General features: G+C 46.7%; 1 protein-coding gene and 1 pseudogene across 4 annotated transcripts in view; one reads left to right on the top strand and one right to left on the bottom strand.

Moving 5' to 3' along the window:
- The window catches only part of PEBP4 (phosphatidylethanolamine binding protein 4), a 273,341-nt gene that overhangs the window by 52,606 nt on the left and 192,862 nt on the right, over positions 1-27,873 (bottom strand). The window contains exons 6-7 of one of the 3 annotated variants that reach the window (XM_078593237.1): positions 17,494-17,610; positions 5,816-6,809 (exon numbers count right to left, since the gene is read on the bottom strand). In XM_078593237.1, coding sequence (XP_078449363.1) covers positions 6,724-6,809; positions 17,494-17,610 — 203 coding nt within the window. In that variant the 3' untranslated portion in view covers positions 5,816-6,723. Of the gene's footprint in view, positions 1-5,815; positions 6,810-8,524; positions 12,124-17,493; positions 17,611-27,873 lie in introns of those variants that run through there. The other 2 variants (XM_078593238.1, XM_078593236.1) reach the window with 2 other exon arrangements.
- On the top strand, positions 8,658-9,144 carry LOC144717687 (large ribosomal subunit protein eL21 pseudogene; annotated as a pseudogene). The gene has a single exon (XR_013585137.1). The product of XR_013585137.1 is annotated as a large ribosomal subunit protein eL21 pseudogene (transcript).

Genomic DNA, 27,873 nt, shown 5'->3' with positions numbered 1-27,873 from the left:
ACATCACATAGCATGGAGTCGAGAATGCGTCGAGCAATCCCGATCATGCGTTCCCAGGCTCCACCCATGTGCGAAGAGTGGGGAGGATTGAAGATCCATGTGCAGCCTTGGTCACTAAGGTATTTCCTGACAGAATAATCTTCGACATTCTCCGTATTGATCTTAAGCTCTTTACATGCTCCTATGAAATTGGTTCCACAATCAGAACGGAGTTGCTTGGCTGGCCCTCTGATGGCGAAGAACCTCCGGAGTGCATTTATAAAGCTCGAAGAGTCCATGGACTCGATGACTTCGATGTGCACTGCTCGTGTACTCATACAGGTGAACAGCACTGCCCAACGTTTGCTGTTCGCGAGCCCTCCTCTGGTGCGGCGGGAGATGACTGTCCACGGTCCGAACACGTCAATCCCTACAGAGGTGAAGGGAGGTTCCACACTGAGTCGATCGGCTGGGAGGTCTGCCATTTTCTGTTCTTCCTGTTTTCCACGTAGCTTGCGACACCGGATACACTTGTGGATTGTGCTGGTGATGCACCTCTTTGCTCCAACGATCCACAGCCCTGCAGATCGGATTGCTCCTTCTGTGAAGTGCCGACCTTGGTGCTTGACCTTCTCGTGGTAGTGGCGCACAAGTAAGATTGCGATGTGGCTCTGGCTTGGGATTATGAGGGGGTTTCGTTCATTCTCATCTAATTTTGCATTCCCTAGCCGACCACCGATCCTGAGCAAGTCGTCTTTGTCCATCCCGGGGTTTAGCTTCCTGAGGGTGCTGACCCTAGGAAGGTCTTCTCCCTTGTTGATGGCCTTGATCTCACTTGCATAAGCTGCCTGTTGCACACAGCGGAAGATTGATTTCCTTGCTCTGGAAAGCTCGTCTTCAGTGCGTGGCACTGTGCAGTGATGCCATCCATTGCAGCTACCAGTGGTGCCTCTCATTGGGCGATGGAAGCAGTCTGCAATATGCGTTAAATGTGCTATCGCTCGCACGAGCATCGTCCATTTCGAGAAATGTTCAAAATGGTGTGGACTCAGTGGACTTCTTGGTCGCACATTTGTTACGAAAGTTGTCACTAGAGGACGAATATCCTTGTCGGACTCGGGCTCTAAGAGTCCAAAGGTCTCCTTGGTAGTACATGGGCCAACGTCACATCGTAACAGGAACGCTGGACCCGTCAGCCAGATGGTTTGATTCAGCAGAGATGCAGGGACGGACCTAGTTGCGAGTTCTGCTGGATTCTGGTCAGTTGGAACGTAATTCCATTGCTCCGGCTGCGTCGATCTCCTGATGCGCTCCACCCGGTTGCTGATGTAGGTGTAGAACCATCTGGTTTGGTTGTTTATGTAGCCTAGTACGACCTTACTGTCCGTGTAGAACTTGACCGCGTCCAGTTTGACGTCAAATTCGTCTAAGATCAGTTCCGCCACCTCTGTAGCAAGAATGTCTCCACACAGCTCGAGCCTTGAGATGGTATGTTCCGGTTGTGGGGCCTTGCCGTAGAACTCCTTCCAGAATTCCCACTCGGACGATAGCACCGAGTCGAGGAACGGAGAGGCCACGGTCACAGCGACCACCGCCACGACCACCAGTAGAGCGACGAGCAGCGGCTTCACCTTAGTCTTCTTCCCGTCAGTCAGGACTGGCTTGGAGAAACGTGGAGGAACAAACTCCAACGAAGACGGTGGATGTACAAGCGAAGTCATGGTGGTTTCTTCGTAAGTCTGCACGGTACAGCCTTGACTTCTCTCGCCGAGTTTCTCTTTCAGCGTGAAGTGGTTGGGGCACGGTTTGAAGAGCGACGTGCGTCCATTCGTGAGCACACTCATTCTGAATGTGCTAATGTGGTCTGGTTTGTGGGTCCCATCGAGACAAACGTCACCCACGATGACCCATCCTAGATCGAGTCTCTGGGCGTAGGGAGCGTCGTGAGGTCCATTGCGTTGGTCGCGAACCTTGTGGACTCTCAGCATGTCCCTGCCGAGCAGAAGTAAAATCTGTGCCGCGTGATCCAATGGCGGGATGAACTCTGCTATGGGTTTCAGGTGTGGGTGGTGACGTGCAACTTCGGGCGTGGGAATCTCACTCCTGTCGTCCGGTATCTCGTTGCACTCTGTCACCGTAGGAAGGGCTAGCTTCATGGTGCTATCTATGGTTTCCACCATGAGGCCGCTCGCTCTTCTTTCCGCTGTCTCCATCAGTCCTGAGCATGTTCTGAGCGTGTATGGAAAGGAATTCCCACCTACACTTAGCTGATCAAAGAACTCTGACCTTGCCAAAGACCTGTTGCTCTGGTCGTCCATTATGGCGTACATCCTTACTGCCCTTTCAGGATGTCCTTTGGGATAGACTCGGACGAGGCATATCTTTGAGCAAGATCTTCCTTTGAAGCCTTCTCCACAGACTTCTGTGCATTTGGTTGTGATTGACGAAGTGAGTGCGGCGGTCTCGCCTTGCTCCCCGCCGTGCTCTGCTTCGGGATCGGAAGCCTTAGTGCTACTGGGTTTCGAGTAAAATGTGTGCAGAGCAGTTGCGTGTTTGTCGCTGCCACATTCCTCGCACTTGATATCTGCCTTGCAATTCCTTGCAAGGTGGTTAGTAGAAGCAAAGCATTTGAAGCACACTCCAAATTCTTTCAGCATGTTCTTCCGCTCTTCCAATGGCTTCCTCCTGAACTCACGGCATTTCTGGAGGGAGTGAGGTTTATCATGCAATGGGCATTGTTTCTCTGGATCCTCTATCTTTTTCTTTGTGGTGGTTGCCTGGACGGAGTTTGCGAATGTCGCAGGAGAGACCTCAGTCTTGTGTACGGAAATTGGCACTCTCGCTGTTCCTCGTTTCGCCGTTGTCCTTTCCATTTTTGGGAGATCTGGACTGGAAATCCCCGTGGTGCCAAACATGAAACTTGGGTCATTTCTAGTCTTAGCCAGGTTGCGGATAAACTTTGAGAAAAAAGAGAATGGGGGGAATGCAACCTGATGCTCTGACTTGTATCTTGAACCCGCTGTTCTCCATTTTTCCTGCATGTCAAATGGAAATTTCTCTACGATGGGGTTCACGCCATGGTAGGTATTCAAGAAAATGAGACCTGGTAAGTAGGGATCAGCCTGGGCTGATTCAAGCTCCATCAAAAGATCTCCAAGCTCCCGTAACCTTTTATTGTCTCGACCAGAGATTTTTGGAAAGTTCTGCAACTTCTTGAAGAGAGCCTTCTCAATGGTTTCTGGGCTACCATAGCACTCCTCGAGCCTCTCCCACACCGCATGCAGGCTTGAGGCGGGGTCGTCAATGTTTGCTGACCGGATCCTCTTTGCGTACTCTGCAGATTCATTTCCTAACCATTTCACCAACAGGTCGAGTTCTTCACTTGCAGAGATGTCTGCATTTCGGATTGCATTCCTGAAGGTAGATCTCCAGGCTCGATAGTTCTCAGAGTGGTCATCAAACTTAACGAGTCCTGTGTTGATTAGTTCGCGGTGAGCCAGGTACCTAGCAAAGTCTCCTAGTCCTGCTGATCCAGGGTGTGTCCATACTGGCGCTTGTGAGGCGGCATTATTGGCTGTATTGCCTAGCATGCCGTCATTTGCGATGGCGTTGGACTGTGGGCCCAAAGGGTTTCGATCACGTTGGCTGGATCCCTTTATGTGACTGTCTGGAATGTGGGTCTGACTTGGTGCATCCACGTCTGACCCCACGTGCGCGACGCTGAGTTGGCGACTAACTGCCAGGGCAGGATATGCATTTCCACCATTCCTGTAGACAGCATTCATGTTCATTCGGTGTGGAGATGGCGATGCCTGAACGTCCACCCTTTGTTCAGTATCGTTTGGTGGAGGAGCATTGATGCATTGTTCAGACCAGTCCAAAATATTTTTTCTGGTGAGTTGATCACGGTCCTTGACAGGTATCTGAGTGCCAAACTCACTCCAATTCTCTTCCTTATCCAGGTTTGCTGCTGCCTCGAGCACCTCTGCCTGGGCCATTGCAGCAGCTGCTTCCCTTTTGAGTTGTAGGGTGCTTAACTTAGCATCCAGCTCAATGTTCTTCCGCGTGGTGGTAGCCACTAATATACTCTCTTGCTCTTCAAGCTCTGCTTTCTTCCGTGCAGCAGTAGCCACTAATATACTCTCTTGCTCTCGTGCGGCAGCAGTTGCTAATATACTTTCTTGCTCTGCTTTCCTCCGTGCGGCAGCAGTTGCTATACTTGCTTCTTCTTGTATGTGGGCCTTTTCAATTAGCATGGCTTCCTCTTCAGCCATGTAGGCAATACGGGCGTTTGCTGCTTCTGCTGCTGCGCGTGCCTGAGCTGCTGCCATACTAGTAGATGATGTCTTTGAGTGTGCTGAGGCTTTAGATTTTGTGGTGGACCTGGATGAGACAGAGTGCTGAGATCGTGTCTCTCTTAAGCCCTCCACACGGTCCATTGCATCTTGTATCACTGCCTGCACATTATCATCGAGCAGTTCGAGGAAGTGCTCTTGTCTGCGCACTCCCTCAATGCCCTCATCTGTTTTCACCTTCATCAGGAGCGAGATGTATTTATTTGCCAGGAGCTTGTAGCTTGAGCTGCTCACATTCACTCGCTGGATGGCCCGCTGAAATGAGGCCACTGTGTCTGAGGCATTTGAAGCTTCAGATAAATCTGCTTCAACCCGGTTCCATGCCCGTTGTATCCTGGCATCAAGGTCCTGTTTCTCAGCTTCATAGCTTTCCAAGGCCCGTTGCGTCAACCTGACCTCCCTCTGGGGCCTTGAACTCCCTTGGTCCTCTTGAGGCAGGATGGGAGATCCTGGATTGCTTGGTTCACCTTCTTCAGCATCTCTCTCTGCTGAACTGTGGCTTTCCATGCTGCGATGCTTGCAGCACGATTTTAATGTAGACTCGTTGCAGAGCTCCTTGCTTGTTGCAGGCTGACTGCAGGGCTGGCTGCAGAGCTGGCTGCAGAGCTGACTGCAGGGCTGGCTGCAGGGCTGGCTGCAGAGCTGACTGCAGAGCTGGCTGCAGAGCTGGTTGCAGGGCTGGCTGCAGAGCTGGCTGCAGAGCTGACTGCAGGGCTGGCTGCAGGGCTGGCTGCAGAGCTGGCTGCAGGGCTGGCTGCAGAGCTGACTGCAGAGCTGGCTGCAGGACTTCTTGGGAACTTTAAGAAGAGTATCTTTTTACTGCTGCAGGGCTGGCTGCAGCACTTCTTGGGAGCTTTAAGAAGAATATCTTTTTACTATCTCGGCCTCACCGTGCGCTGCGTTGCACCGCTAGTCGAGTAGATAACCATGTGTTCAATAAACCCTCGGAGCCAGGATGACCGTCCAACTCCGATCGTCATTTATTGATTGTAACAGTTAAAACTGGTGAGAAAACACAGATACAGCATCTGTTATAATTCGGAAACACCCACACAATGAACACCACAGCATCAGAACATTGTCTCAGATAACAATAGATCCTGGAAGGACCAGGCCCCCACATTACCCCTGAACAACTAGACAAAGGCACAAGCTGGTGCGTTGCATACAGGCACATAGTGTATTCATCCCACTGCACCCCAAATGTACAGCATTACACTTAACACTAAACTGTGGATAAGATACTTCGTCATCACTCTCAGAATCGCAACATAGGCACAAGTCTGACTCGACCTACTAAATCACAAGTAACATCCACAATAAGGAAAGTCACAGGCTTCGTTACTAACTAGGCCTCGTATTTACTACAACAACTTAACGGCACCATAAAGGCATTTACATTGCTATAACGGTCATTCCAACATTACAACAGCATTTGCAATATTATAGGAATATAAACAACTTACAGATAATGCTTCTTAAGCTCCCACAATGGACAAGTGCGGCTGTGGTCTCACTGAGATGCGATGCGTGCCGCCATCTTGACTTATCTGTGTAATGGCTGACGCCCGCGTGGTACAGTGGAAATCTAACATCGTCACTTCCTGGTCACGTGACCAACATTAGCATAAAAAAACAGGAACTTCCTGTGAACGTACGCTCCCCATCTGCCGTGAGGCAAGACATAACCAGACTACCTCTTTTTTTCGGGCACCTTCCAAGAAATATTGAAAACAGTCTTATTTTTTTTGCAACCGTAAAACAAAAGCAATAATCTGGGATGGGTGGCGCTGTGGTTTGAGCACGTGAAATATACAGGGTGACATTCGTGGTCAGCGATTGATGTAACCCTTCATCCTTCACCAGAGAGAACGTGAAATTTCAGGCTTGCAATTGCATCTCCGTGAAAACGATCGCTGAAACGTCCTGGCATACGTTTGAGGTGCGAGTTTAATAAATTCAATAATTTCCACGTACAAGCCCTCAATTTATTTCGTGACTTGGCCACTACGACGGGAATGTGGGAATTTTTCTTCCACAAGCCTCAGGCAATGAACAGAGATGTGCACTGCCGCCACACTTTGCATGAATGACAAAACACCCTAAACTTTTCCACTGAGCGCAAAACAAGTAAAAACAATGTTCTCTATGGCACGCAAAATGTCAAACACTTCATATATTATTAAAGCAGAGGGAGAAAAAAGTCAGCGCAATGAAACCTAATTACCATCCCCGCTTTCAAGGATGCACAGAAAAGTTGCGAACAAGAGCTCGCGACTTCGAAGCACTTTGCTTTGTTTGACTCTACTCGGCAGGTTTCTCGCGCCGTAATGAAACGCACGAGGCACAAAAGCGCGGCCAACGATCTTTAACGAAGGCGGCTCCGGGCTTAATATGCGCCCCCCCATGCTGACGCGCGGTCCCGACGACTGCACCGTTTCGAGGGCGGCACTGCGGCTGGGGCTTGTGCCGGTGCTGTGGAAGGCAAATGGGGTCAAGGCTATGTGGACAATCCGTTGGGAGGGAGAAAAAAAAACTTCCGTAAAATATGCACGATCTTTAAAAGGTTTAATGAGGGTGCCGAACGCGTAAGCGCGCTGCCTCATTTTTCTCTGTACAGGCGCTGTGAGATGCCGTTGCATTTAGGTGCTGCAGAAATTCAGATTGTTAATTTGCTCAAAGCACACAAGTGGATAAAACAAAGACCTCTCCACCATATCCTGAAGAGACTGCTGGGGCAAGTGCTGTTAGCGAGCACCTATGAAGGCCGGCACAGCACAAGGGGAAGTGGCGGATCGGCACCATGCCAGAACATCTTTGTTCCTGGAGAGCTCACGTCTTACACAGCCGTGGGCACGGTTAATGAAAAGGACATTTTCCCATATTCCTATCACTGGGAAATTATCCACCACGCATTTAGATGGATCCATATTGCACTGCGTTGCTTTGCTGAGCGTGTCGAAGAAGTGCTCTGCTAGCTCATGGACAAACTGCCGGGGCTACACATCCAACTAGACCCTAGCCCCCGCATATTGGGCCCTGCCGACTGCAGCTTTGCCGAATGTTGAATGTGGTCCAATCACGGTGAAAAAGGTTTGCCCGTGAAACGTAAACAGCAGATTCTGGCTGATATAGACTTACGCATCCTCTACAATGGCAAGCAAGGGCTGGCAAAACTGGTTCATGAATCACCAATGCAGGGAACTGACCAGGTCAATTTGGAGGTGACCTGGGCTAGTTCGGATACCACTTGCCACTGACGTGTTTATTCGGGGATGAAACCGAGATCGTTGGGATAGTAGTGAAGGATACTAAGCACTACACTGCCACTCCATACACATAGCACAGTCACATGATACTCTCTGCAAAGGGCGTACATTAATATACGTGCACGCGTGCAGTTGTAGTCATTTGCCAGGCATCTGACCGAGAGCCACGACAGGAGGTGAGCATCTTTGACCGTTACGAGACATTTTTGTCCTGCCGTGCGTAGAATCTGCCGAGTCTGACATTGTGTAAATGAAATGGCACATTCTGTTTGGATGCGAGCTGCTTTGTTAGTTCATGCTTACCACAGCAGTTCTGCGCTGCATGTTGTGAAAACACTAACAAGGCAGGTTCCAAGTTCAAACATGGAACCTGCTCCTAACAAGGGCACACATACGCCTTGACATGCGATCCTCAAGAGGGATGAACACATGGAAAGCCCCTCCAGGTGCAACGGAAATTAAAAGGGAACAAATTAGAGCACTGAATACCCACAGACATTTATTTACAACGAATACACAGCCTGGTCCCTGTCCTTTGCTAACCTGTGCACGGTGATGTTGCTGTTTAGATGTATGAATCGTGGAGACTTATTTAAAAATGCCAACCAAGTTTTGACTGCTCAGCTTATTACCTGGGCGTGTGGCACCACCGTTCAAGTGCTCACGGTGGGGAATTGACTTTGTACCACTCTGTGAAAAGTCTTCCTCTGGAAAGTTGCCACTAGACTTTCTGTTATGCCGCAACCTTCCGGGAAGTCCAGCGATATGTGGAAAGTGTATGTCTCCCCATGCGCCAGGATCTCAACAACGTCCCTTGCCACCACCATCACCGTTTTAATTCGTGCAGCAAGCCCTCTTGGATCCACGCACTTAACCTCTGACAATGCGACTTCAACCCTGGTGATGATGCTTGGAAAGCCACTCGCCTCCATCTTGCGGCTGAGCGAGAGGCGACGCAGGAAACATGGGCAAGACACATGGCAAGCGCCGGGGGACCCGGTACATGTTTGCCAGGTCCTTCCGCAAGCATGGCCCTATCCCACTTTCAACGTAAATGAAAATCTACAAGAAGGGGGACATAGTTGACATCAAGGGAACAGGCACGGGGCAGCAGGGCATGCCGCACAAGTGCTACCACGGCAAGACGGGCCGTGTGTTCAACATTACGCAGCACGCGGTTGGAGTCATCTTCAACAAGCAGGTCAAGGGCAAGGTCCTAGCCAAGCAAATCAACGTGCGCATTGAGCACGTGAAGCACTCGAAGAGCCGCGACAGCTTCCTCAAGCGCGTCAAGGAGAACGAGCTGAAGAAGGATAAGGCGAAGCTGGCGGGCGAGTGGGTGACCCTGAAACGCCAGCCAGCCCAGCCTCGTGTGGCTCACTTCGTCAGCACCAAGAACAGCACACCGGAGCTGCTGGAGCCCATTCCCTACGAGTTCATGGTGTAAAGGGGAGTGGAGAGAAGACTCCATCCCACCCCTCTCCTCTCTCTCTGCCTGTCCCTGTCAATAAAGAATGGTCGAACCGTACCACAAAAAAAAAGCCAAATGGAGTGCACAAGAAGTCACAATCACCTTGTGAAGGCCCAACGATGCAGAAGAGCCCTGGTTTAGATCTTCTACAAAGCTTAAGGGGCCACGACTCTAAACCACATCTGGACACAAACCATGGCATCAGCAGATGCTGATCTTGATGCACTAATGAGAAATTAAACAAATCTCTGGTGTGCGGTGAATGTGGTTACCCAGAACAGACTATGGAATGTCCAGCGACTCAACGCCCAATTCGCAAATACGGAGGAAGCGGCATCGTCACAGTGATGATTCACCACTCCGCCAATCCTAACGCAATCATTTGACCTGACCACCTCAATGTAGAATTACAGCTGTTGCTCTACAGCAACATCAGCCATGCGACGAAGAGAATATTTCTCTGGGATTATACCACTGGCCGAGGACCAACAATCGAGATCGGCAGTGTAAAGTGCTTGTTTGACAAACGTACATTTTGACTTCTATTAAACTATTATTACATTAATACAATTGCGAATTAAACTCTTGCTGACCTCAGGTTTTATTTTCTCCCCCTAGTAAAACTATGTCACAATGGTTCATGCTGAAACGAACACCTGCAACTCAAAACAAAAACCTTAACAACAATGCCCACCGATAGCCAGCGTGTGACAACTGGCTGCCAGCGAAATCTAGATGGAACAACAAATAAAATAATCGGCATTGAGAGCTTTTAGGGGCACGTAACATTGTCAATGTAATGCATTTCACACAAAAAAAACCGCTGGTTAAGGACACATGGTGTCATGCTGTGCTTGCAATTAAGTTTGCTGCATGAATCAGAATATAAACTTGTGAATAATAGAAACGATGACAACACAACCAGCGTTTACAAGAAATCGTGAAGCTACTTTGAAGACAAACCGATGAATTCTGTCGGCAATGCAACAAATCACGGTTCAAAATTACATCTTACGCTCTTGACACCTGCGTCACGATTTCTATTTGAGTTATATACCAATGCACCTCTAAAGCGAGTGACATGAGCTAGATGAAACATACAAACAAAATAGAATTTGTATTTACGTATAAGTGTGTAAATGTGATAGCGGGAACATTTCTTTTGAAAAAGAGGCGGGCAGTCAGATACAGACGAAAAGAGGAAGGTTTCTCTAGCCGAGAAATGAACAGGGACAGGGAGTCAACAGCACGGGATGTCTGGAGTTCCTGACAATAGGAGAAGTGGAGGAGATGGAGGCACCTCCACACTGAGTGGAGGGTGACTGGGGGCTTCGACAGACACCCCTTGTGTGCTGGAGCGGAGGAGGCATGCGTGCAGGAGAGTCGAGTGAGATGGGTCGCAAGAGGTGGAATCAGAATGTTTATTTAGACTGGAGGCATCCGATGAGATACACAGCTCTTAGCTTAGAGATGTCCAGTAAGAGGGAAGAGTCAGAGAGCTGCAACAACAAACATGAAATAAGTATACTCTTTGGTTCTTTCGGTAAAGTCACGTAGATATAAAAATAAAATAAAATAAATCACGACGTTTCGGGCGCAACACAAGCATCCGTCATCAGGTGGGAAATCAAGATTAAATAAGTAATGTTTAAAAATACTTTTTTTAAAACACGCTTTAATGAAATGTACCCTACTCGTAATGGCAGAACTCCACGACTCCAGGAAGTGGCCCCAAAGCTTGCCATAACGTAATGGGCCGTGGTGATTTACAGTCAACGTTAGTTGAGCGTGGATAATTATAGCCAAGGCAAAACATAACATATGAACATAATGTTTTAAAATATATGTTTTATTTTTAATGATAGAATATAGTGTTGTCATCAGTATGACATAAGTATACGAAGTTTGCAGTCGATACCACATTGGGAAGTGGGTTAAAATTGAGTTACAAGATTTGAGGATACGACAACAACAACGACAACAACAACAGACAGAGTGAGTTAAATAAAAGCGTGTAAAAAAAGACGACATGAGTGCAAAGTATAGGAAAAGCTAAGTAAATCACAAAAAAAATATATATTTTTAAAGAATAAACGATTTTTATTTTACCAGGTAAAGCTCACCGAGCTATTAGCATATTTTACACAAGCGACTTGGGCACAAATTATAGCTCAAGGAAGTGGTTTATTGCATGGACATTTATTGTAGCAGCCAAATATTCTAAATGCATGTTTCTAAACGTTGAGGGAAAAACTGGAGGACGCGGAAAAAAATATCCACGGGGATATACAGCAGGCGTCGGGGTCAGGATCAAACCCACGACCTCCTCCATACCAGACGAGGGAGTTAACATCTCACCACCGGGATGTAAAGGTGCAGCCTCTGAAATGTCTTACGCACGTCACTGCTGGCAGAAGGGCCTCCACTAGGGTTAGCTCTGGAGAGTGCCTTCCTTTTTCACGCTAGCCACACGTCTGGGGAGAGAGGTGGGGTGGGTGCACCCACACTTTACCCCACCACACAAGAGTGACCGGCCGATCGACTATAACTGCGGTAAACCCAATTATATACTGATGGGTGGCAGAGATGTGCTGTGGGGGATTTAAGGCTCTTGGCACCGTTGCTTCAGCTGCTGCGTCGGCACGATGATGGAGTCCAACCGGCGATCTCTGCATTGCAAGTTCAGCGGTGCTGCTAACCATCACACTGCTGTGGCAGCATCCCCGCGCAAACAAATGCTTAATATGACACCTGCTGCTGAAGGATGAAGGAGCGGCACCCGAAAGATAGCAGACCCGTGCAACGTGCGCCAGTTCCGCACACCGCACCGAGCATCGGGGACGCCCTGTCATTCCCAGCCCACATCCCCGGCGACTCGGCGGCTGTGCGTACGACAAGTTGCACCTCCGCTTGGCAAAAAAAGATCGTTCCTCCGTCCCAGATCCACACGTCAAGCACTCAACCACAGACTCACACCACAATATTAAGAAGAAGAGTTGCCAGTGTCACGACGCCTCCTCCTCCACCTCCAACGTAAACATTTCCACTCCTGAAAACGCACGGAGACCACAAGGGAAGCGAGCAGGAAAGTTTGCGCTGATCGTGTCCGTTTTACAGATACGAGGCGTCGCAGCACAGTAGTGTATGTGGCAAATCGTGGCGCAGCTTTTTTTTACTCATGGCCACCAAGGATCAGATTTGTAAATGCACTGCGCCGTGACCCCACCGTGCACACGCTTAATAAGACGACGGTAGCTGAAGCTGGGAATTCACACCAATGCGAAATGCAGATTGAGACTGTCTGGTACAATACGCTGGGTGAGTAATAACCGATCTACGTGTGTACTGACTGAAAGAGTTGAAAGGGAGAGCCGGGTAACACGATCTAATAGAGCAAAAAAAAACCACAAACAGCAACGCAAAATCCACAAGCAGCAAAACTGGTACAAACATTGCATTAAAATATCAAGAATAACTAAATTCTCATTTCAGAGGGAAATGTTAACCAGAAATATAATCTCAACAAAACACAATCTAAACGAGGAATTCATTAAATGTAAACGAGATTCTACGTCGTTCCAGGTTAGTAAAACGTGAACGAAGCAACATTCTCACAACCTACCACGAACTCTCACCACCTCATGTTGCCATGTTGTAGCGCATTTTACATTGTGATGGTTTATAAACGGTATAAGCATACAAGATACGCTTGATGGTAACTTCTTTGTAAATGCCAACACGTAAGTACTGACCCATGTGTGTCCCTCCGTATTGAAAGTGGAACATTAACTTCTCCTTAATTTCATACTACCTTATAATACGACCCTAAACACAATACAGAGACAGCAGACGGATGTGCAACTATTCTATATTCACACTCAAACAAGCCAAGATCATTTATTGCTTCAATTAGTATTAGGATGGTACTCATATCCTGTTTACATGCTTGGGCAAGTGGTAAAAATTCCACATTCCTATGATGGGGGCAAGTACATCCATGGGGCACCCCTTTTTGACTACCTCTCAAAGTGATACTTTATTGACCAACCCCATAGAGTGATGATTGGCTGAGTCGAACTCCACGACCAGGATTTGAGGTGATGAGAATCTGTGTGGCGGCATGGCTGGGTGTGAGTATGGCTGTGATGCTGCGGTGGTGCGGTGGTAAGTTCGCTGTGCTACGAACCCGGCGACCTGAGTTCAATTCCCACTCACGGCCAATACAAGTGTCGAGGTATTAATCGGCACTCCCCATGTTGTTAGTGGGTAGCCCCCCCTTCTCGTCAACAGGGGGCAGAAGCGAGGTCACGCCAGTGTTAGTGACCTAGGCCCAAGGGGCCAACGCCAATCCCTGGGAAAACGATTCCTGGGTCACCTTCCAGAAGGTTCTGGAAGGGAGGCGTGGCTAGGGCGGAGCAAGTCACGGACCTGTATAAAAGCCGGACCTCTGAAGGGTCCTGCTCAATCATCTCCAAGCTGAAGACCGAAGACGGAGCTGAAGATAGGACCCTGGACCCCAATCTCCGCTGTCCTTCTAAGGGCCGGAGCTCAGTGAGGAAGAGCGGTCAAGACCTGGAGACCTTGGGACGGTCGGGTCAGCGTGGCCTCCCCTAGGCCCCGAGCTGGAGGGCTCAGAGCTAGCGTGGTCCCAGTGTTAGGAGGCAGTGTAGCTCGGAGGCCATGCCTCCTTAGGTATCGGGTGAAAGGGGCCGTTACCCCTGTGTGTTATGGACCTTGTATTCAGTGTAGTTAAATACATATTGTGTTGCCTCACCTACGTTCTCCTCTGGTTCCTGACCCACTACACAAGTGACAATTTTCTGAGCCTCCCCGAGGTCAACTCAGACTAAAAAATGATTACCTGGTGCGGGGTGTAAACATCCCCTTTAGGGAGATAAAGGCAGCTGGGCGTAGTGCTGGCCACCCACCCCTTAGTGTACCTTGCTGGCATTCATAGGTGCTCGCTAATAGCACTTGCCCCAACAGTATGTTAAAGGCTATATGGGGAATCTTTGGCTTTGTGTGATGCTGCAGTCAGGTGTGAGTTCCTCCGGAAAGCCGAAGACGTGGTTTTATTTTTTGCTGGCCTCTCGGGAGGGGTTTCCCTGGCTCGGTGTGGACTAAAGAAGCACTTCCATGCGTGGGTGCTGCTGTGAAGTGCACTTGGTTGCATAACGCGTGTTATTAGTATAACCAACTAAAAGCATTAAGATAATCGAATTCGGCATAGCATATGTGTGTTCTGCGTGCGTGTATGTGTGCATGTGCATAGATACGTACTTCATTCATTCAGCGGGTGCATAATCGTCGAGCCATGCGGTTGCAATGCTCGACGGCAGTGTTGTACTTTACAACCCCCCGCACGCCCATTAGTGTGGGCTTAAGTACATTTAAAATTCCACCTGTACAGGTGGAACTATGGTGAGAGCATGTGACTCACAATAACAAGCTTGAGAGTTACACTTCAATGTGGACATCAAATTCAAAGCCATCCCCCCCCCCTGTTTATAAAACAACTGATTCACTTTATTAAGTAGCAACCTATTGAGAGGACGAGTCTCCTTTGCAAGGGGGACCTGGGTCAATGTGTGACAATGGGTGGCGGTGTTGGCCATGCACTTGGCCTGTAATCCAGCAATGTGGAGGCAGCGAGAGTTGGTGGATCACCAACAAATGTTGTAAAACTCCCTTCCCGTGGGCGTTGAGATGTCATACCCTGGCTTGCCAGGAGAAGGCAGTGAGGCAAGTGGTCTAACCTACATATGTGTCCATCTGTACGGGGATAGAGCGTTTCCCCTTCACATGCGTGGGTTTTTTTTTCCGGGAGCTTTGGTTTCTCCTCCCACTTGAATAATAAACACCCAGTGATTGGCAGACATTTTAAAATATACACCAAATACAGGACCCATCAGGAAAGAACAGTCCTTGTGGCTTCCATGAGTAAGTAAAGTAATTACGATCATTATTACATAAGAAGAGCAGTTTAGACCTAAACATAGCTTTGAGATCTACAAGCGGCTCAGTCGCACTTCAGCAATAGAATAAGATCATCAAAGTGAGCACAAAGAAACGGGTCGTGCCAAAACAAGTCACAGTAAACAAAGACACAGATCGCATCCCTACCAGCAATTACGAACATTATGCTTTCAAAAAGAAATTGCACAAATACGATCAAGTGAAGTAGCAATGCGATAATAAATAAAATAAAATAAGAAGAAGATAATAAGAAGATAATAAATAAATTGCACGTCAAACTTTCCAAGAAGAGCATCTAATTTGTCATAAAATGCCAATTGAGAGGGAATGGACTTTAGCTGTGGGTTTGATGGCAGATTATTCCAGGTATGGACAGCGTAAATTGTATTTATTGAAATCAGTTAAGTTGAACGACAAATTTTTTTTTATACAAACACAGACAATTAATATCTCTCCAGCAGGGCAGTGGAGGTAGTCTGACTTCGACTTGGGAACAGTTTATGAATGGAGTGACCCTCGTTTAGAATGAAGCAAGAGGCAGAGTTAATAATATGATCTAAGTTATTCAGGGCAATGCTGTGAGCAGAGTGTAATTTGGGGCACCACGGTGGTGGGATGTTGACTATCTTGCCTGATATACAGGAGGTCGTGGGTTCTATCCCGACTCTGATGCCTATATATTTGGAGTTTCCATGTTCTCCCCGTGGTCACGTGGATTTTTCTCCGGTTCTTCCAGTTGTCCCCTCCACATTTAGAAACATGCGTTTAGAGTATTTGGCTGCGACTATGAATTGCCACGTGATTAACCACTTCGTTGAGCTAACACTTGTGGGCAGCTCGCTTTTGAGAAATAGTTATATAGCTCAGTGGCCCTTACTTGGTAAAATAAACTTAGTAGTTTCTAGTTTTGATTTAAAGCTTTCGTGACTGCAGGGATTCATAATCTTGGTTCTTTTTTCAAATGTTCTTGCTGTGGATTTCACACCTGATGATGATTGCTTGTGTTGCAGTCGAAAGGTCGTGAGAATTTTTATTGTTTTATATTAATATTATTGTATTATTTCCCTTCTACCTGACTTTACCGAAAGAACCATGAATATAGTTTCTAGTTGTTTTGCTATTTTCAGTTTCAACAATAACAAGAAGAGCAAAGCACCAGGGTACATGGAGTTCCCTAGGAAAGAAGAGGTGATGCAAGAATAACGAAAGGAGGATCAAGGGAATACGCTAAAATATCAAAGAGCAAGGAAAGAGTGACGGCATAAATGGCGAGATGGAATAAGAGGGTCAAATCAGGAGCAAGTCCACACGAGGAGACCAAACCTTCCGCTCAACGATATAGCGATCCCTATGACCGAGAGAAAAGGTTAACAAACAAAGTTTTGCCATCTGGTGCTGGTGAGAGTGAGGATGCTACGAGCTGAGTGGATTATTGAGGGACAATTTCTTAGCAAAAAAAGAAACCGAACGCGAATTTAATATTCCTTTGTGGCATTTTGAGTGTGCATATTTTGATAATGTTACCGAAATCTACGTCTGATCTTGCTTGTACATTATCAGCCAAATAGGCAGGTGTGTGGATATTAATAACTTTATCAAAGAAGTACATTTCTGAGTGGGTTAACTTTGAACCGAGATCATGAATGTGAATGAGAATAGATGCAGGCCTAGAATCGAACTTTCTGGGACTGCTTTTGAGATAGTGGAGAAATCTGAATTTAGTTTTCTCTCAAAATATTTTTCCATTGCTTTATACTCTTAATATAGCACTCAAATTCAACCAAGGGCCCTATTATGGTATTTTATTCTTGACATTAGGATTGTTACTTAAACAGTCAAGCAACTTTTTAAGTCAATAAAAATGGCCAAGCAGATTTGTTTATTTCATCTAGAATACCATACAGTTATGGTGGCTATTGTGATTAAACCGCATATTTTATCCTGCATGATATCCTATGTGCGATAAGAATTGACATTTATGTTAAAAATTGCCATTTTTGTTTGGATTTCTACACCACTTAATTTCAATTAGACTTTGACTCTAGAGGTTTGATGGACACGAAATTAACTAAACTATTTTCTATTTTACCATGTAAGGCCCACTAAGCTATATAGCTCTTCATCAGAAGCGACCTGGCCACAAATGGTAGCTCAACAAAGTGGTTTATCATGGGAACATCTATAGTAGCAGCCAAATACTCTAAATGCATGTTTCTTAATGTGAAGCGTAGAACCGGAGGACCTGGAAGAAAAATCCACGCGACCACGGGGAGAACATGCAAACCCCAAATATACAGGCGTCAGGGATGGGATCAAACTCACGACTTCCTGCATATCAGGCGAGGCAGAAAGCATCTCGCCACCGTGGCTCAGCCACACCACATTCAGAGTGACACATGGGAAGGGAGGGCAGACACGACCCCTCAGACACGTGCGCTCTGACCTCTGGAGGCTTTCTCGGAGGGTGTCAGGCTGATCGTCTGATCCACGGGTTCGTTGAAAATGAAGATCATGTAGCGATGGAACCCACTGCCTGATGGAGGCGACGGTGGGTTGTAATCTGAAAGTTCAAAAGGCAAAATAAACACGCATTAGTATCATGCAACAAGCGAGACAGAAGCCTGCTGGTTCAAATACCAATTAGTAGTCGACTAATCCCCTCATCCTTCTGAAGTCAATGAAGTGAGTATGTACTTTGTGTGAAACCAAGAGTTGTCAGCAACATTATACTCGCACCTGCCGTAGCAATGTGAAAAGTCCACTCCTCGCTTATGGTTGCCAACAGTGGCCCAATGGATGGTGAAGGGGACAGTTTTACTTTATTGACATTTACACTGCTGGTGGATGGTGGCTTTTGTCTGAGCCAGCTCCACTGAGATCCTGATTCCATTTCTAGGTTTCAGCCAACCCATAATTAAATGAGATTCTCTATCGTAGAAAGTTTATTTTCTAAAGTGTAGAGAGTTGATCGTCTGGCCTGGCCACAAATGATTGCACGAGCGATAGAGTACAATTGAGGTATTTCATAATCCAGCTCTGAGGACTAAGATTTACACATGCGTTAACTGTTTGTTAACCGACTCTCTGTGTTGCATTGCATTACATTTCCAAAATTTTACTAAGTTTGTTTTCTCAAACTTCCTATTTATCTCTCTAGAATTTGCCAGGCTTGTGTAGGTCCATTTGCTCTTTCTCTCCCCTGGCCGCTATGGGGTGGATTTCCACACAACTCTCTCATTGACATGCTAATTTCTCTACCCCCCCCCTCTCTCTCTGCCCCCCCCCCTCTCTCTCTATTTAAGGCCTCGACACAGAGGCGTTGTGTCTCTGTGTGTGTGTCTCTCTCTGTGTGTCTCTGTGTTGTCTATCTCTGCTTGTGTGTCTCCGTGTCTGTGTTTTGCCTCTCTCTCAAATTGAGCAATCTTTGGAAGAATGTAATCAACCAGGGGGGGTGTTGACTGTTGTGTTAGCCGACTCTGTGTTGTATTGCATTGTATTTCTAAGTTTACTAGGTTTGTTTTCTATCTGATGACGATTGCTTGTGTTGCAATCGAAACGTCGTATTCTATTATTTAATTCATTTTCTTTCTACGTGACTCTACCGAAAGAACCAAAGAGAAACAGAACGGTTGAGTTATGTCAGTAAGATCCGTTGCCTACACACACACACACAAAACCACTCGAAAATGAAAATTTCAGACATTGATTACTAGGCTAAGGCCATCAATTTCACAATAGTTAAGAAACTGACTTGTTTCATCATGTTAGATCTGGGGTTTTAATCCACAATCTCGGCATTGATGGCTCAGCGCTCTAATGTTAGTGTAATTAGAGCCTATGTCGGATTCACGTGGTGATCGGCTTTGCCGGTCCCGCTTTACAGCCAATGGGGGGAGAGCCTGGGAGCATGGCCTCGGCGTGATCACGGGATGTCAGCTAGGTGATTGGTTTCGCTGGTCTTGGCCTCAGCCAATGGGAAGACAAGTCAGGGGCGTGGTCCCGGGAGTTGATGGGGGATCTGGAACATTCGGCGCAGGCTATTGAGGATTGGCTGGAGTGTACCACGTGACCCAGGCATTAAATAAGGGGAGAGAGGAGAGACACGGGGTCAGACACGGAACGAAGAGAGAGAGGGGCCACGCGCGAGTGGGGCTCCGGGTGCCACGTGGCGGTGTGTCTCTGGTGGCTGTCTGCCTGCTTCCCGTTGCCTGCCAGCAACGGGGAGTGTTTGTGAACTGCAAGAAGTGAAATAAAAGGACCGATTCTACAAGCCGTCTCCAGCGTGTTATTACATTAGCATACAACATTTCACCCGCTACAAATCAGTCCCCTCAAAGCATTGGCCAGCCTAAGAAAATGTCACACGTTCCAGAGGTCTGGGGAATAGACAGAGGCATACAGCACATTGAAATGGTTCGTTGAAATGCATTGTTTTTTCCTCTCCAAATCAGTTAATGTCTATAATTAGTTTATAAAGCAGCTCTAGATTCCTTACAACTTTGTGCAGGTGTAAATACACTGACACATCCAGTCACAGAAGTGTGAATTCAGAGTCAATTATGTTTTTATTGTGCTTTTTTTTTGTATAAATACAACATTAAGATGAAGTTAAAGTGAAACATCTGCTCCTAAATTCAAAGCAATTTAAATTCATTAGTGAGTAAATGTTCCGCATTTGTTAAACCGCTAATAACCCATCAAACCTTCGCAAATATTGATGCAATATAGTAATGGCAAAGGCACATTGAAATTGCCTTTTGAGGAGTTCATGTGGGATTTATATGGGTGAACGTAAAACAAATTTTCTCAAACGATGTTTAATTCCCAACGTAGCAGCACAATTAATCAAGTGTTCATCTGGTGGGCACCCATTAACAGCAGAGTATGAATGCGTGCCACTCTTAAAATATTCCACATCGCACCTCGTGCACAGCATGGGCACAAAACAGGTCATGTTAATTAATCCTCTATTCGCATTTGTTACCTCAATTGTGGTGCAAAGCCATACTTTGAAAAATGAAGCCATTACCAAAAGTGTAACTTTCTATAATTTCCATTTCTTTCCAACTTTGACAACTTTTCAAATTGACTTGTGGGCTAGCGAGCTGAATTCAATTCATCCAAGTCATTAAGCATGCTGGATGGATCTGACTCAGCCCTGCTTGCTTTTCTCAAAAGGGACCGTACTTAACTCTTGCAATCTCAATTATTTTTTTAAAAATAAAATCTGGCTGAGTGGCATTGTTGGCTAATGTGCTCGGCTCACAATAAGGTCACGCGCTAGAGTCCTGGCCGCATGCTGGAATCTGCCCATCATTCATCAATTGTTAAAATGGGTACTACTTCGTGGGAAATCAACAATGGTTGTTCTATGGAAACGAGCTCCTGTCATAGGAATGTTGAATTTTATAGATTGGCTCATGGCTACAAATATAAATTCCACCCAATGCTACTGTAAGTGTAGGGTTGTTACGGGAGGGCTGTAGGTGCATAGGATCCTACGGGGAATAAACACAGTGGGCGGAGCTCCGGGAGTACACGGGGGGGGTGCCCGCAGCGACGTCCGCATCAGGCAGCCTGGGGGGTTGTGATCCTGACGAGGGGTATAAAGGGGGAGGACAGAGAGAGCTCGGGGCTCAGTCTGGGAACGAAGGAGGAAGAAGGAAGATCTTCTAGTTAGAAGCCCTGGACTCCCCTCGACGCCGCCCTTGTAAGGGCTGCGGAGGATCGAGCCAGAGGCGTGGTTCCGTGAACCAGGGTCAGTACCCTGGGACTCCGGAGACCGTAGCCCGACTCACCAGTGTCGGGCCAGTTAGCCTCCCCTAGCCCGTTAGTGGAGGACTTGGGAGTAGGTCAGGATTAGCTAGAGTGTATCCCCAGTTATCCGGGTGAGGGGGCCGCTACCCCCTCTAGTGCTGTCCTGTACCGACAACTTGTAATAAAGATACGTGTGCCTCAACCTGAGTGTCCAGCGTAATTACCGGTACTTCATAAGTAAGAACACAACGAATTTTAACTCTCACATGATTTTCGATTTAAAGCTTTCGTGACTTCAGGGATTGATATTCTTGGTTCTTTCGGTAAAATCACGTAGAAGGGAAATAATAAAATAAAAAATAAATATAAAAATATATAAAACAATACGTACTTTACCGAAAGAACCAATAATATCTCACATGATTGTTATATTGTGGAATGTATTTGTTATTGCTAAATGTGTCATTATTCTAACGAATTATTTTCATTTATTTTATCATATATCTCAAAGGGATCCCGATTTTATCCTACAATGTTGGCCCACCTACTGTTGTTAGTGAGCATCTATTAACATCAAAAGGTAGCGGTGTCAAGCTTTCCCATATAAAGGAATAATTTGTTATCAACAGCGGTCCTCTCTTGGAGCGGCTGTCTTCCCACCAAGAGAATGTGGAATTTCCACTGCCACCTCAGGGTCATCAATAGAGATGGGTGCTATAACTATGTTCATTTCAGAATGGAGATATATTTCCTTGCCTTTTAATGATTATTATCACTCTCATATCCTAATACCATTGCTAAACGAATAAAAAACCAGTGTGTTTAGAAATGAAGCACCTAAACAGACCAGTCTCAGTTCAATATCACTTATGAAAAGTTAATGTTTGAGAGCAAAATTTTATTTTTTTTACAAAACGAATTCCTGAAGCTCTGCAGTAAACAATCGCATTACTCTGTGGCCTCCGTAATGAATACTTGACATCTCCAAAGCAACAACAGAAGGGCATTGCAGCAGCCCCGGTTTGCAACCCTCTATAGGATGCACTGCGTGGCACGGGATAATTAACTAAAACTATGTATATATATATAAAGTATTTTCCAGGTAAGGCCCACTATGCTACGTAGCTCTTTTTCAGAAGTGATCGGGCCACAAATAATAGCTCAACGAAGTGGCTTATTACGTGGAAATGTATAGCAGCCAAAGGCTCAAAACGCACGATTCTAAATGTGGAGGGGAAAGAACCGGAGGACCTTGATACAAATCCACACGATCACAGGGAGAACACGCAATCTCCAACTATACAGGCGTCAGTGGCAGGATCGACCCCACGACCTCCTGTACACCAGGCGAGGTAGTTAACATCTCACCACAACGGCGCCATAATAGTGTGGCTGCCATCCTAACATAGCTCACTGTGTTGGCTAGGCCTTGAATAGGTATGTGGCACAGTGTGTGTAAAACAGCAGCACTGGGGAGAAAAAAGGTTGCCGAGCGTAGTTGGTGCTGGCCATACCCTGCTCCCTCGCCGGCCGTGATGACCTCCATGGGTGCTATTAGCCAACAGCACTTGCCCCAACTACCTGGTACCATTGGCGGAGCCGGGGAAGGGGGGGTGGCATGTGCCCCCCCAATGATCCGATCGAAATCCCTAATTTCTATTGGATCATTGGGGTTTATGAGTAATAAATCGGCATTTTGCGACCGCCACTGCGTAGCATATTATTAGGTGCCAGGGACTCTATGAGATGATAGGAAAATAGTTTGAGTCCATAATTGGCAATAAGTAACGGCAAAGCAGTTATAAGTGACTCACAGAATTGTGCGCAGTTGCGTATACAGTTCACGACTTCCCTGAAGGCATTCACCTTCAGCGAGCGCGATGCCGATCACACACGGTTCGAATTCGACCTTCGATCGATGGCTGCGCCATCGCCGCACACGCGCCGAATGAAAAGCAAGGGACAAGTCTTTACTTACAAACAACTCCTTACTTACTAACAACTCCTATCATTTTTCATTGCTGAAGGGGTTGCCCTCATTAACTGAAAATCCTGGCTCCGCCATTGCCTGCTACAGGCTAAAAAGGGGGAGGTTTGTCTTTGTGTGAGTGAGAAGAGTTGGCTTTCTCTTCCCCTGCACTACATGGATTTCCTCCGGGTTGTCCAATTTTCTCACATAGCTATGAAGCCTCAACAGACTGTTGGGGCAAGTGCTATTGGTGTAACCGGCTCGCCCCATCCCTCTCCTCCCGGTCATCATAACGAGGGGACAGAACGGTTAATAAAGACAACAACAATAGACGATAAGAGTTTTTTTTGGGTTCGATCGTGTAAATGTGTCGTTAAACCCACCACCACCCGACACATCCAATTAGTAAGGTTTGTCACGTAAACAGAACATGCCAATTCCTTACCAGATACACATTTATACATTTACGCGATCTAACCCAAAAAAACCTCTATTATGGATGATATTGATCACGAAAGCCTACGTGTTAAACAATTGAGTTCGGAGGCAATGAGTATCCCGATACTCGGCGTTGTGTTCTTCCCTCCTCTTGATGATTGAGTGACTCCACCACCGAGGGACACCGGAGGGTTGTGGAATGGCAACTCTTTATCACCAAGTGTTCTTCTGAGGAGCATTTGTGCATCTTGTAAGAGCGTCCACCCCAATCTGAACAGATGCCCTTTGCCCTGAACTGATTACCCCGCTGGTGGGCGGGGCCTACTGTGCAGTCACGTGAGTCTATGGGTCCAATCCATGGTCATCATTAACGCCATCATAATTGTGCGGCGTAATTCATTGCATTCATTAAGCCCACACCGGCCACATTAGCGAGCACCTATGAAGGAGGCCACCAACCACACGCACGACCGCCATTGTCTCCCTAGTGGCGATGTTTTAGATGCTGCACGCCAGAGGTGGGACAAAGTCATTGTTATGCAAGTCACAAGTAAGTCTCAAGTCTTTGCTCTCGAGTCCCGAGTCAAGTCGAGTCAAAGATGAGGCAAGTCCAAGTCGAGTCTGAAGTCATCAAAATCATGACTCGAGTCTGGCTCGAGTCCAAGTCGCATGACTCGAGTCCACACCTCTGAGGTGGGACAAAGTCATTGTTGTGCAAGTCACAAGTAAGTCTCAAGTCTTTGCTCTCGAGTCCCGAGTCAAGTCGAGTCAAAGATGAGGCAAGTCCAAGTCGAGTCTGAAGTCATCAAAATCATGACTCGAGTCTGACTCGAGTCCAAGTCGCATGACTCGAGTCCACACCTCTGCTGCACGCCCAGGACCGGTGCAGATAATGGTCACCGGTGTTGGCCGTGAGCTGGAATCGAACTCGGGCCGCCGAGTTCGTCGGGCAGCGGAGCGCTGACCGCTACACTACCGCTCCCCACACAACCACGCACACAATGTAAAACTACATCCCCAATGGTAACATAAAATCAGCTGGAATTTACTCAATGGTGATCACACACGCAGCAGTAACAGCATTCCACCCCTGCTGCAAGGCACTTGACAGGGCCCTACTGAAAAAAGTGTCTTGAGACTCGGTGAGACTTTAATGGGTAACCAAGCACAATCATAATAATAATAACTGGTACTCCAACGGCGAAAGCGTTCGACCAATCATAGTCTAGAACCAGCACTTTAAGCACCTCCGTTTAGCACGGTTGGCTATGTACGGCGCGAAAGAAGTTCAACATACATACTACATACATTAAGAATCAGTGTGAAGTTGAATAAGTGCGCATGAAGATGCAAGATTAATCTTGTCTCACATAGCCTGCTTCACAGCGGGCATTAAAAGACCCTTTGACGGCACTCAATTACACCGCAAATTAGTCACTTGGGATTACACGCAGCGAGATTTGTCCCCCTTCTGTGAATCCACCGCAGACTTCGCCTGCGAGACAACCACAAGCGCCTTCGTGATAGCCTTGCGATATGAGAATGGCGTCATTTTCATTACGCAAGGCTATTAATCGGTTTACGGCGGGCCTCCAGAGCCCGATGTGTAGTGTACAGTGTAGTGTATAGTGTAGTGTATAGTGGTGTAGTTTATAGTAGTGTAGTACATAGTGTAGTGTATACGACCAGCCCTGTTAACGACTAATTGCCTAACGACGGGCCTCCATAAAGCCCAACGTGTTCGCTTAGCGACCATTCCCCTGTTAACGACAGTCTGACCAGGCCTCGGCCAATCAGCGACGTCCATTCATGAGCGTTGGGGCATTGATTACATTCAGTGCCTGCTGCACTTTGAAGTGGAAACATCTATTTTTAATTCTTGGTGTACTGTATTTCCTATACTCGCTTAACGACCAAATCACTTAACGACCGGTTGGTTTCGTGGAACCAATTACCGTCGTTAAGAGGTAACTGTACTAAATTATTATACAAAAAATGAAAGGGGCTGCCAGCACATATGCACACTTAGGGGTCGTCCATAAATGACGTCACGCGATTTTGGACGATTATTTACCCCCCCCCCCCCATCGTCACACGGCGTCACAAAAAATCAGACCCCCCCCCCCCCCTCGAATATGACGTCACAAAACTCTGCCCCCCCTCCTCCCAAAATATAAAACATACTTCAAATAGCTTTAAACTATTGTCATTGTCGTGCGTATTTAATGTGGCGCTGCACTCTGATGTTGTAGGAGAAAACATTTATTAAAAAGTCTATTTATGAAGTAGAACGTGTTGTCTATATTTATTTAAAGTTGCGCATTTTGATGTCACGTCACATTTCCCAAACCCCCCCATCAGCGTCATACGTCGTCACAAATGTCTGACCCCCCCCTCCCCCCCTAGGTGCGTGACGTCATTTATGGACGGTCCCTAAATGAAAATCGGACTAAAGAGCTTCTGGGCTGAATTTTCAATGTGCTCACATCGAAATGACAGAGTATTTTATGAGACATGAGATTTGCCTGCCGAGTTGGAAAAATTGTTTTTTGAGCCAAACATCTGGCGTATGGTGATAATTATTTTAACAACCATGCACACTACATGTGTGCATGGTTGTTAAAAATAGAGATCCCCTGTTTAATGTTTCAGACTGTAGGACAAGGTGTAGTGAACACACTGCCTTATTATCACAATGCCTTAGGTTGAATTCCCAGCCCTGGATAATATCAACACATGGCATCTCATAATCTGCCCTGGGTCAAATTCAAATCAGCTCAGCCTTAAATGAATATCTAGTGCAGTTTGAGAACATCAGCATTGGGAAGACAAAGGTGCCCAGGTATGGTCAGGCCACATCACACTTTTGTGTATATACTGAATCTTCATCTATTTCAAGTATTTATTTTTCATTATTTGCTATCCTTCTCTGTACTTTGCATTCCAGAAAATTGTTGATATTGTTTGTTGCCGTAACTTTCTGAGCTGCCCCTACCGGACATCTGTGAAAAAGAGCTTCATAGCTCATCGGATTTCTCCAGAATAAATAAAGATTCTGATTCTGTGTGCCAATGCAGGAAACATGTAGATATTGGCTCACAGCGCTTACCCCTCGAGTCCGTTCGGTTAAATGACTCGCATGAGAACGTGACATGGCACACGCGGTGATCTCCTGCTGTACCAATGGACAATGAAGAATACGCATGTATTGTAATAAAGGACTCTTTCTCAGTGTCGATCTCCGTTGTCCTTTATTTGGGTTCGTATAATCTCGCTCACACGGCGTCCTCGCTCAGGCCCGCGTCTCCTCCGACGATCACTCCACAGCCACACTGCTGCTCCGCTCTGCAGCTAGCCTTCCACAGCCCGCTAGCCCTCTCGCCCTGACACCGATGGCTGACGGTGCCGACGTCTCCCAACACGTGGCGATCGCGCCACTCCCCCCATACTGCCCAGCGTGGCTTCCTCCCGTTTCACTCCGTCTCAACTCCCCGATCCCCTTCCGGTTCTCTCCCTAAATCCTCTCCCCCACGTGACCCTAACTCCTCCCTCTCCTCACGTGACCCAAACTCCGCCCCCCCTCAATCCTTGCTCGCATTACATATTCATGGTGAATTTGTTTTGCACCATACGTGGGCCAACCGTGCTAATCGAAGGCGCGGGGGAAGGACAACAAAATACAGCCGACCAGTGTGACGGCTTTTGATCTGCCAGGAAAACTCTGGTGCTCCATCATCCGTTTCAGAACAGCAAAGAGTCGCTACGCACACTGCCTCCACAAGTGGAGAATTAAAGACTGCATTTGTCATCAATATGCTAAATTCCTCTGTTGATATGTAAACTCCTTTGTCAAGGCTTTCTCCTCCTCCGACCCAGCTTAAAAATACGCTTCCAAGCTTAGCAGTGTTCATTAGGATGCTGTCTTTCCGACAGCCCTGTTCTTTATCTTATTATGTTCTATTTTTATTATTTTAGTATTTCCCTTCTACGTGACTTTACCGAAAGAACCAAGAATATTAATCCATGCAGTCACGAAAGCTTTAAATCGAAAATTAAAGACTGGCTGTCCGCCTGATTATGCTAGTTGTAATTACTGGTGAAACGTCGTACTTAGATTGTGAATGTTGTGGCTTTGCTCTCCAACACACCGGTGTGCTGTACTAGTAACGAAATGGCATGTTCTGTTTACGTGACAAACCTTACTAATTGGCTGTCGGGTGGTGGTAGGTTTAACGACGCATTTATATTTACGCGATCTAACCCAAAAACCTCTATTATGGAGCGTTTGAGATGTTCGCCATGAGGCCACTCCTAGGGCTGCCCACTGGCTCAACCAACAAACCTCAACACGTGAACGTTGTATCTATTAATGTTGTTGATCAAGTCTCTCCCGTGCAAATTTTTTTTGAAATTGCCCATTTTTTATCCGCTTTTGTGAGTGTAAATACAACATTAGTAACACAAATATGCTTCACAATTAAACATTTATTACGAAATTAAATAATGCACAACAATATCATGGATAATGAGACTGGCATAATGCATGTTCCTGGAAACTCAGCGGGAAACTTTTGTTCAACTCCAATTGTCATTTAAGTGTCTTGCAAAATGAAATCGGAATTGTCGTGCTTTGTCTAATAGCTTTTAAAGACACCGGAC

The sequence above is a fragment of the Lampetra planeri genome, chromosome 4 (assembly GCF_965212315.1).
Source record: "Lampetra planeri chromosome 4, kcLamPlan1.2.h2, whole genome shotgun sequence".
Classification (NCBI taxonomy): Eukaryota; Metazoa; Chordata; class Hyperoartia; order Petromyzontiformes; family Petromyzontidae; genus Lampetra; species Lampetra planeri.
Note: the sequence above shows the minus strand (reverse complement) of the source record. Positions and strands in the feature narration are given on the sequence as shown.